At 45.6% G+C, this 10,239-nt stretch overlaps 1 protein-coding gene across 2 annotated transcripts in view; it reads right to left on the bottom strand.

The window, feature by feature from the left end:
- The window catches only part of Gss (glutathione synthetase), a 30,518-nt gene that overhangs the window by 16,699 nt on the left and 3,580 nt on the right, over positions 1 to 10,239 (bottom strand). For both annotated transcript variants that reach the window (XM_028775319.1, XM_028775320.1), the window contains exons 2-3: positions 8,477 to 8,611; positions 2,682 to 2,827 (exon numbers count right to left, since the gene is read on the bottom strand). In XM_028775319.1, the coding sequence (XP_028631152.1) occupies positions 2,682 to 2,827; positions 8,477 to 8,605 (275 nt within the window). In that variant the 5' untranslated portion in view covers positions 8,606 to 8,611. The remainder of the gene's footprint in view (positions 1 to 2,681; positions 2,828 to 8,476; positions 8,612 to 10,239) is intronic.

Here is a 10,239-nt window from a genome sequence, read left to right as displayed (position 1 = left end):
GCCTGTCATGGCTGTCCCCTGAGAGGCCCTGCCTGTCATGGCTGTCCCCTGAGAGGCCCTGCCAGCAGCTGACTGAGACAGAACCAGATACTTATACCCAACCATTGAACTAAATTTGGGGACCCCTATGGTTGAATTAGGGGAAGGACTGACGAAGCTTAAGAGGAGAGTGACCCCACAGGAAGACCAGCAGTCTCAACTAATCCAGACCTCAGGGAGCTACCAGAGACTGAGCCACCAACCAGGAGCATAGATGAGCCAGTCCGAGGCCCCTGGGCACAAATATAGCAGAGATCTGCCTAGTCTGGCATCAGTGGGGGAAGATGCGGTTAATCTTTGAGAGACTTGAGGCCTCAGGGAAGGGGAAGGGCTGATGGGAGGGCACCTTCTTGGGAGGCAAGGAGGAGGAGGAGGAAATGGATGAGGAACTGTGGGAGAGGGGACCAGGGCAGGCAATGACTGGAATGTAAATAAATAAAATAATTTTTAAAAATCCAAACATCTTGAATACCTGATGGCTGAGAAAATTTCTGACTGACCTAAAGTCAACTCTCCGTAGCACTCTGGTTACCTCCCAGATATGTCCCCCCTCCTCCATGACAGTACCCAGGGCATTCTGTGGTGTGCCTGCAGGTTTTTCAGGCCCAAGGTCCGTATCCTGGTTTACTGCTTAAGTTAGTCCTCATATGATACTGTTTCTGTGGAGAAGTGTTTGCTGTCCAGATCAGAGGCCTTGTCTACATGCTCTCGAAGCAACATGAAGGTCCCCTTTACAGAGCTGCCTGAAGATGCAATTTTCACTTTATTATATGATAACTAATGTCATCTCTTCTGTTTGGCTAGAGACTTCAAGAAGGTGGGTTAGATCTAATAGGCCCATCATCTCAGCCCAGGGAGCTGCTGTGGACACGTGCTCGGGGCTCGTCCAGTGTGGTTTTCTGGAGCCTTAAGAAGAAGCACAGCAAAGAGGAGTCTGGAAGTCATTAACACAACATCTGATGCTTCTCAAGATTCGGGGCAAACTTGGTGTCTCAGCCAGGTTTATAGGCTTATCTGTTTACAGGAGGCGTGGGGTGGAGCAGTGTGGGGTAGGCAAGGAGTTTGCCTTGAAGCCTCTCTGCCCCTAGCCAGCCCCCTCTGGAGGGTGAGCGCTTTCACGGGGGCCTCTCTTAGCCCATGGTAAAGTGAAGGATCCCCAGATGGACTTTAGCCTCCAAGAAAAAGGACACAATTTTGCTTCTCTGAAGAGGGACACCTTTCAACTCCAGGTTCTACGCTGGATTTTCTTGATGGTGGTGGAGAGAGGGAGGGGGAAGGCTGGGTTCTGAGGTCTTTGGAGCTGGTCTCCCACCTAATCACACTGTCAAGTGTAAATGGGCTTAAACCAGAGTACTTGTGATGAGCATAAAGCAAGCCCATCCTGAGAGAGAAGGTGGTGGCAGGGGTCATGCATTCATGACCCACTGGATTTGGCTGCAAGCCAATGGTTTCCAAACTTCATATCATTATTATTTCTTCTCATATCCAACCTGCCACCAAGGAACACATATGAAAAAAATTTGGTCCCTAACAAAATAGTTTTCCATCAAAAACTTAACCATAGAGATATAATTATATGCATATAGCACATATATAAAGCATATATATGTATATGTATGTATATACACATACACACACACACACACACACACACATATATGATTCTAAAGTAAGCAATTTATACTTAATTCCAAAATTCACTTGCTTCAGGACCTGAAGATCTAGTGACAAGAGACAAAGGAATGGCTGTCTACATCTATGTGAGCTGGTCAGGGTTGTTGATTTGTATCTTCAGTACGACTTGGTCTGCATTTTGTCCTATCCAAAGATGTGACGCTTTAGGTGACAAGAAGAGTTCATTAAAAAAAAAAAATTAAACATATCTTTTAATGGCCTTCCCTACTGCCTGTTTTCTTCCAAAACCAGGCCATTTACCATAATTCCAAATGGAAAATTTTTTTCGAGACAAAGTTTCTCTGTGTAGCCCTGGCTGTCCTGGAACTCACTCTGTAGACCAGGCTGTCCTCGAACTCAGAAATCCGCCTGCCTCTGCCTCCCAAGTGCTGGGATTAAAGGTGTGCGCCACCACCGCCCGGCGGAAAACTTTTTTAAAACTTATTTATTTTTATTATCTAAGTATTAATGTCTTACCTACGTGTATGTAAATATACTCCATGAAATACTTGGTGCTTGAGGAGGCCAGCAGGGGGCGCTGGAGCCCTAGAACCCCCTGGTTCCCTGTGAGCCACCATGCTGGTGCTGAGAACTGAACCCTGGTCCTCTGCTCCAGGGGCAACTGCTTTTAACCCCTGAGCTACCTCTCCAGTCCTCCTGACCATCGAGGTTCTTGTCATGGAAAGCAGGGGGTGATTGACCACAGGATCACAGCAACCTTAGACCTCAGTCAACCTCATTTTTCAGATGAAGAAACTGAGGCTCAGAGAAGGAGGAGGGCTTTCTTTTTGCCTGCCAGACAAAACGCAGCAGAGCCAGCATTGGAAGGCAGCTCTCCTCACTCCTTTTCTACCTTTTGTCCTCTGAGGGGTGCCTGCTCCCCATTCCACAGCAACAAGTCACGGCTCCCCAGCCTTCCCATCCCATGCTTTTAGCATCCCTGGTCCCCAAGACTCAGCTCTCAGTACCTAGACAGTGTTTGCTCCAGGAAGGCTGTGTTTTGGCTGACAGCATCCACCAGTATGTTGAAGTCCATCTGCACAGCATAGGCCTGCTCCAGCAGAGCACTGGGTACTGGTGAGGGGAACAGCGTGAATGGGGCGTACGTCACCACCTGATCAACGAGAGAGTCGGGCAGGGGGACAGCTGTGAATGGGGCATCTTCTCACAAAGTCAGATTTAAGGCACTGAGCACATAACTGCAGGGCAGCAGTCACTTCATGAAGGGAAGAGATGAGAAAACAAGCAAGAAAGGGTACAATGGCAGCTTCCAGGGTCTGTGACAATTCTACAGGGTTTTCTTTAAATGAGAGGCACACAAAATAAAAACTCCCACAAGAATTATTAGGTACTTACTGCTTAGCCGGGCAGTGGTGGTGCATGTCTTTAATCCCAGCACTTGGGAGGCTGAGGCAGGCGGATTTCTGAGTTCGAGGCCAGCCTGGTCTACAGAGTGAGTTTCAGGACAGCCAGGGCTATACAGAGAAACCCTGTCTCGAAAAACCAAAAAAAAAAAAAAGGTACTTACTGCTTGCAGATCATTAAGACAGGTCCAACATTAAATTCTATGAGGAAGGTGCTATTGTTATTCAAACTTAGCAAAGGACTGAGTTAGAAGTTAATAGGTCTAAAATATATTCAGGTGCTGATGTTTGGATTTGAACCAGGATGGTTACTAAACCACTCCAGCACACTCAAACTACATGCTCACCATATAACGGCACTCCCCTCCTATGTTCCTGATGTTGACATCTGTCCCCCATGTCAAGAGATCACACCCGAGGGCCCTGGCCTTCTAGCTGGGGTAGGGGGAAAGGCTCCTGGTAGGGAGTCAAAATGAACTGTGGCTCTCCGACTAGAGCCAGGAGTGCCCTGCCCTTGTCCTTGAGAACAAGTGGTGACTCTGGTTAATAGGCTAGCATTTAGTTGCCTGCTGGGTTCTTTGGACTTTGACATAGTCATGAAATCCAAGTATCATTTAGGATGGTTATTCTAAAAGGGAGATATTCCTCCTGTTGTTTCCAGCAACAAACGAACTGGAACTTGGCAGATAAAAATAGAGCCTATTACTTGAATTATTTACCCTCTCGGTTAATATCGGTTTGCCATTATGGTAGAATGGGTTTATGGTGGTAGAACTTTCTCTTTGATTTTTCTTTTTGTTGTTGCTGTTGAGTTTTTTGAGGCAGGGTTTCTCTATGTATGTAGCCCTGGCTGTCCTTGAACTCAACTCTGTAGACCAGGCTAGCCTTGAACCCAAAGATTCACCTCTGCCTCTGAGTGCTGGGATTAAAGGTGTGTACCACCACTGCCCAGCTTAGAACTTTTACTAACATACTTTCTTTTAAAAAATTCCCTTATCGCTTCTCGGCCTTTTGGCTAAGATCAAGTGTAAAAAATTCCCCTGAGCTCCCCCCTCTCATCTTCTGTGTGTGCTCTCCCCCTTCTTTCTCTCTCCCCCACTTTCCATGCCAATGTCCCTGGCCTTGGTCCTTGGGGCCAATGAACTTGCCTACCCAAGAGCAGCTTCCAAAGAAACCTGCCTGTTATACAATCTTAAAAAATTATCTTGAACTATATATTACAAACAATCATACACATTTCAAAAGAGCTCTAAACAGCTAGGTGTAGTGGCACATGCCTTTAATCCCCAAACTTGGGAAGCAGAGAAAAGCAGATCTCTGTGAGTTCAAGGGCAGTTTGGTCTACAAAGTGAGATCCATATATATTGATAATATATATGTTCACAAGTGATCTCCTTTTTACACATAAAGATCCTGTCTCCAAAAAAAAACAAACCAACCAACCAAACAAACAACAACAACAAAACAGGGGCAGGATTACTGCAGATCATGGAAGAGGTGACCAGCACTCAGAGTGCAAGGCTTTAAGACACAGGAGTCTGCCTCTCCCAAGCCCCACCCAACATAAAACATTCCCAGATTTTTTCTGCCAAGACTTCCGTCTGTCCTGACCTCAGAACTCATCGTGCCTTCAGCTGTCTCAGTCCACAGGCTGAGACACATAGCTCTCACTTTTTAGAGAAAACAACAGCACACATTTGACAATAACGCTCTGCTTTGTCACCAGGGAACAACAGGAAGAGTGAGATGGGGGAGAAGCAACTCCCAGACCACCTGATATTTGTTTGTTTGTTTGAAGACAGCCTCATACAGAACAGGCTGGCCTCACTGTAGGCTAGGGTGAACTTGAGCTCTTTTTTAAAAAGTGTGTGTGTGTGTGCGCGTGTGCATGTTCTATAGCATGCATATGAAGTTCAAAGGACAATTTCTGGGAACTGAGTCTTTCCTTCCACCACTAGGTTAAGGAATCAAACTCAGATCCTAAGCTCAGTGGCAGGTGCCTTTACCCATAGAGCCATCTAGTGGTCCAGTCTTGAACTTCAGCTTCCCCTGATTCCAATTCCCAAGTGATGGAATTACAGGCCTGTACTACCACTCTTTCTCAGTTTGATTTATGGAGATAAGCTGGGTAACTTTCTGTCGTTGTTGTTGTTGTTGTTGTTGTTGTTATATTTATCATATTATTTGCATGTGTGTATGTATATAGACTTGGTAGTGTGGGTGAATGCATGTACTTTAGAGTTGAGTGGCTTTCCCTCGTTTGACCTCCCTCCATCTTCATTTTTTGAGACAAGGTCTCTGACTAAACCTAAAAGTCAGATTTGACAGGCTGGCTAGCCAGTGAACTCCAACAGATCTGGGGTTACAGGTGCCTACTACTGTGCCAGGGATGGACTGGGGTCTGAACTCAAGTTCTCTGGCTTGCTCAGCAGGTATGTAAAAAAAATGACCCATCTCCCCAGACCCTACTGTTTTAGTGTTGGCTCTGACTTTTTTTTTTTTTATGCTGCTCTGGGGATGGAGAGATGGCTCAGTAGTCAAGAGCACCAGTTGCTCTTGCAGAGGCTCTCCCAACACCCACATGGCAGCTCCCAACCACCTGTAACCACAGTTCCAGAGCACCTGAGGCCTCTTCTGGCATCTGTAGGTAGTACACATACATACACGTGAGCACACACAGAAACACATAAAATAAAAAGAAATATTTTAAAATAAAAATGCTGCTAAACTTTTTTTCCTGAAAAAAAGGAAGAAGACGACACTAACAAAAATGTAAAGCTGGCTTGCCTCTGAAGGAAAGGGTGGCTGGAGGAAGGAGCCTTACTGGACACTGGATGTGTTTTCAAACAGTGCACCTAGCTCATGTGTTACCTGTTCTAAATGAACTTACTGTCTAATGTTGCAGGTGCCAAATCTTCAGCTGGTTTGCTCATGATCTACAGGGTGAAGGTGACAGTCCCCTCTGCCCACAATCAAAAGCTGGGCTGTCTGACCTCACCTGAGTACACCCATGGACCAGCCCTACCTCTCAGTTGCATTCTTTGAACATTTTTGCCCTCTCCTACCTTGGGGTGTCCTCCATTTGTCTTTTAAGCTCAGTCTAACTTTCATTCCCGGTTTTACCTCCAATCAAAATGGATCACTGTTTCTATGGGGCGTCCCAAGAGAGAGAGCAAGGTGGGAACGTGCAGAGGATTGCCTCGGGAGCCGAACTCCACGGGATCAGAGTCTGGCTCTGGCAACCTTCCCACGACCTCAGTGACCTCAGTCAGGTTACTTAACTTCTCCGAACTTCAATGTCCTCATCTCTGTTGTGGTGAAGGTTAAATGAGTCAGCAATTCCAAAATGATTAGAATAACGCCTGACACACAGTGAGTGGTCAATAAATGACAGGACTAACACCTGACACACAGTGAGTGGTCAATAAATGACAGTCAATGCTGCACTGCACGCTGCCTGCTCCTCCGTGTCCAATGACATTCCTTAATTTTCACCTTTGCTACATTCTCCAACTTAACCTGTACTCCAGAGGTGAGAGCCTCTGGCTGACCACCTAGTCTTCCATGTCAAGGTGATCCTGGCACAGAGCAGGGTATGGATTAGAACAAATTCACAGAGTGGGGGAAGAGGGAGGGGGAGAGAGGGAGCGGAGAAAGGAGGGAGAGATAGAAAGAAAAAAGAAAAGAAAAAAGAGGAAAGAAAGAGGTGGAGGGGTTGGAAATGAAAAGAAAGAAGCAAAATACAAAAAGGCTGATCTAGCACATGCCCTTGAATACAAAGAGGGAAGAAAGGGCTGGGTGTGGAGTATAAAAGACAGTAAAGGCAGCTACCCAGAAGACTGAGACAGGAGAGTAGAGGATTTGACACTGCTGTAGATAACTAGATAACGCAGTGAAACTCTGTCTCAACAAACAATTAAGCAGTAGAAAAAAAGAAATATGAATGTATTATCTAGTTGCAAAATAAACAGATTAAGGATAGTGGTGGGATTTTTGTTGGTTGTTGTTTTGAGAAAGTATCTCAGTATTTTGTCAAGTTGGTCTCAAATCCATGCTTTCAATCGTTCCTCCTGCCTCATAAATGTGACTGAGCCCAGGAAAAGGAGTTTAGATGTTTAGATACACAGGGGAACCCTGTCTCAAAAAAGCCAGTGTGTGTGTGTGTGTGTGTGTGTGTGTATACCAATGAGTGTTTAATCTTTGTATCATAAAACAGTCATATTGAGTGTCACCATTAGGGGAAAGTATGCCTAAGAGTAAGTAGAATAAGCAACTAAATGAGAACTGAAATTTGGCCTTTACTTTTTTTTCCCTTCTCCTCTTCTTCCTCCTCCTCCTCCTCCTCCTCTTCCTCCTCTTCCTCTTCTTCTTCTTCCTCCTCTTCCTCCTTCTTCAGATTTATTGACTTTATATATGGAGTACACTATTGCTCTCTCAGACACACCAGAAGAAGGCCTCAGATCCCATTACAGATGGTTGTGAGCCACCGTGTGGTTGCTGGGAATTGAACTCAGGACCTCTGGAAGAGCAGTCAGTGTTCTTAACCACTGAGCCAGCTCTCCAGCCCCTGGTCTTTACTTTTCAACATTTAATTTGTTATTCTTGGCAATAAAAAAACAAAAAACATTAGACAAATAAAGCTAACCCTCATATAAGGTTAAAAAACAAAAATTTAAAACACATGACAGAATAATACGTATGATTCAACTTGGATTTGCTGTTGTTGTTGTTTTTTGAGCCCTGGCTGTCCTGGAACTCACTCTGTAAACCAGGCTGGCCTCAAACTCAGAAATCCTCCTGCTTCTGCCTTCTGAGTACCAGGATTAAAAGTGCGTGCCACCATGCCTGACTCAACTTGGGATTTTAAATTACAAGTGTGTGTGAGAATCACACACAAGCCAGGCCAGGCCTGGTGATGCAAGCTCACTGAGGAAGAAATGGGAGGAGCGCCGTGAGTTCAAGGCCCTCTTGGCCTACACAGCGACTTTTAGGCTAGCTAGGGAGGGCTCCATGCTAAGACTCTGTTTCCAAAACAAACAAAAAGCAACTGCAGAGAAGACAGCGTGATTCGTGGTCCAGCGTGCTTCATATACATATATGGGTTCCCTGGACAGAGTGCTTCCTGGGAGTTATCTTCTAAGTATCCTACACAGTCAATGACGTAGTCTTACTGTGTCTACAATACTAGAAGAAAGTACAACTTACAGAAATTAAGTAGATGCCTAGATTACACTTCATACCCCAGATTTAAGTGTGATTACTCTAGCACGCTGCTTTTTTACTTTCAGAATCATATTTTTAGAAATCAATTTTAGTTATTGAATAAAACAAAAGAAAGAGACAGTCTTTGACCCAAAGGTCCTGCCTCCATCGTGATGGAGGAGCATGATGAAGCTTACATCCGAGGAGCTGGGGTTCTGTGCGGATCTCAGCAACACGCCCTCAGCCAGGGCCCGGTCTATGGCTTGCTTTGCCAGCTCTTCCAGTTGCTTCTCATCCTGCAAGGTGCTTCCCCATATGGTGGCCATCCCAACCTGTGACAGACAAGAGGACTTGGTGACAGAAGGCCTGGGACCCAGCAGCCACCGAAATGTGGCTACTTCCAACACTGTGAGACCTGACCAGTTGCCATGGAGGGGCAATTGTGAGAGAGAGCAAACTGCTTCCACTTCCTCCGTGTGCATAACCCAGGTGACAAAGTGCTTCCAGGACTATTCATTCTCTTTGGACTCTCAAAACAGCAATGGCATTACTCTCACAGTGAGGAAACAAAGGTCCAGAGAAGTGAAATGACTTGCTCTAGACAGTGGTGTTTAAGTCCAGGACTCAGGGCTTCCCGTCTATAAATCTTCAATGGAGAAAAGAGGCGCTAATGCCACATGTGACCGGAACAAGTTACTCCCCCTCCCAGAACTGCAGATTCCCTACCTGTGAAATAAGTAGAAACTGATAAATCAGATGTTTCCAAACCTGGCTTAGTATTCTGGGTGTCTGGGGAAAAAATACACATTACTGAGGCCCACCCCAGAGATTCTGATTAAAGGGGCACAATGGGTGGAAGGGACTGACACTACATTTTTAAATGTTTTCCTAGAATGGAAACCATTGTAGTAAATTGTCAATTTCCCTCCTATAAGTTTTAAATTATACTGATTTAGTGTGCGTGTGCGTGTGCATTGCTATGGAAGGCCTGGTGGAGGTCAGAGAAAAACCTGCAAATCAGTTCTTGCTTTCTACCATGTGGATCTCCAGGATCAGACTGAGGTAATCGGCCAAGGTAGCAAAAACAGCTTAATGAGTTGTCTCTCTTGGCTCTAATTTCCTTTCTTATTCCAACAACCTACCTCAGTAAATCTCAAACAAATTACAAAGTGGGTAGGGGGAGGAAACTTTATGGTCTATCATGAACTGCAGATAAGGTCAATTTCAATTGTCTTCCTTTTACTAACCCGGAGCATTTTTTTTTCTTCTGGTTTTTCAAGACAGGGTTTTTTTGTTGTTGGTTTGGTTTGGTTTGTTTTTTTTGGACCGTCCTGGTTGTTCTGGAACTCACTCTGTAGAGCAGGCTGGCCTCAGACTCAAGAGATCTGCCTGCCTGGTGGTATCTGCATACCCCAAGAGGACATTGGATTCCCAGTTATGAGCCTCCACGTGGGTGCTGGAAATTGAACTCAGGACTGCTGAGTTAGAAAAGCAGCCAGTGCTCTTAACTGCTAAGCCATCTCTCCAGCCTCCACCAGGAGCCAATTTACCAGCACAAAACAATCACATCTTTGTGTAGACATTTATCACCATAGTTTAAAAGCGACAGACATTTTTTTTTGAGACAGGGTTTCTCTGTGTAGCCCTGGCTGTCCTAGAACTTACTCTGTAGACCAGGCTGGCCTCGAACTCAGAAATCCACCTGCCTCTGCCTCCCAAGTGCTGGGACTAAAGGCGTGAACCACCACTGCCTGGCAGACAAATATTTTTGAGAAATCACATTATAGCCTAGAATGGTACACGCCCAGCACTTGGGAAGCTGAGGCAGTTAGATCTCTGTGAGTTCAAGGCTAGCCTGGCCTACATAGTGAATTCCAGAACAGCCTGGGCTGCACAGAGAAGCGCTGACAAAGAGGAAGGAAGGAAGGAAGGAAGGGAGGGAGGGAGGGGGGGAGGGAGG

The sequence above is a fragment of the Grammomys surdaster genome, unplaced genomic scaffold (assembly GCF_004785775.1).
Source record: "Grammomys surdaster isolate TR1022 unplaced genomic scaffold, NIH_TR_1.0 254, whole genome shotgun sequence".
NCBI classification, from domain to species: domain Eukaryota; kingdom Metazoa; phylum Chordata; class Mammalia; order Rodentia; family Muridae; genus Grammomys; species Grammomys surdaster.
The sequence above is the reverse complement of the archived record's forward strand: the minus strand, read 5'-3'. Positions and strand labels throughout refer to the sequence as shown.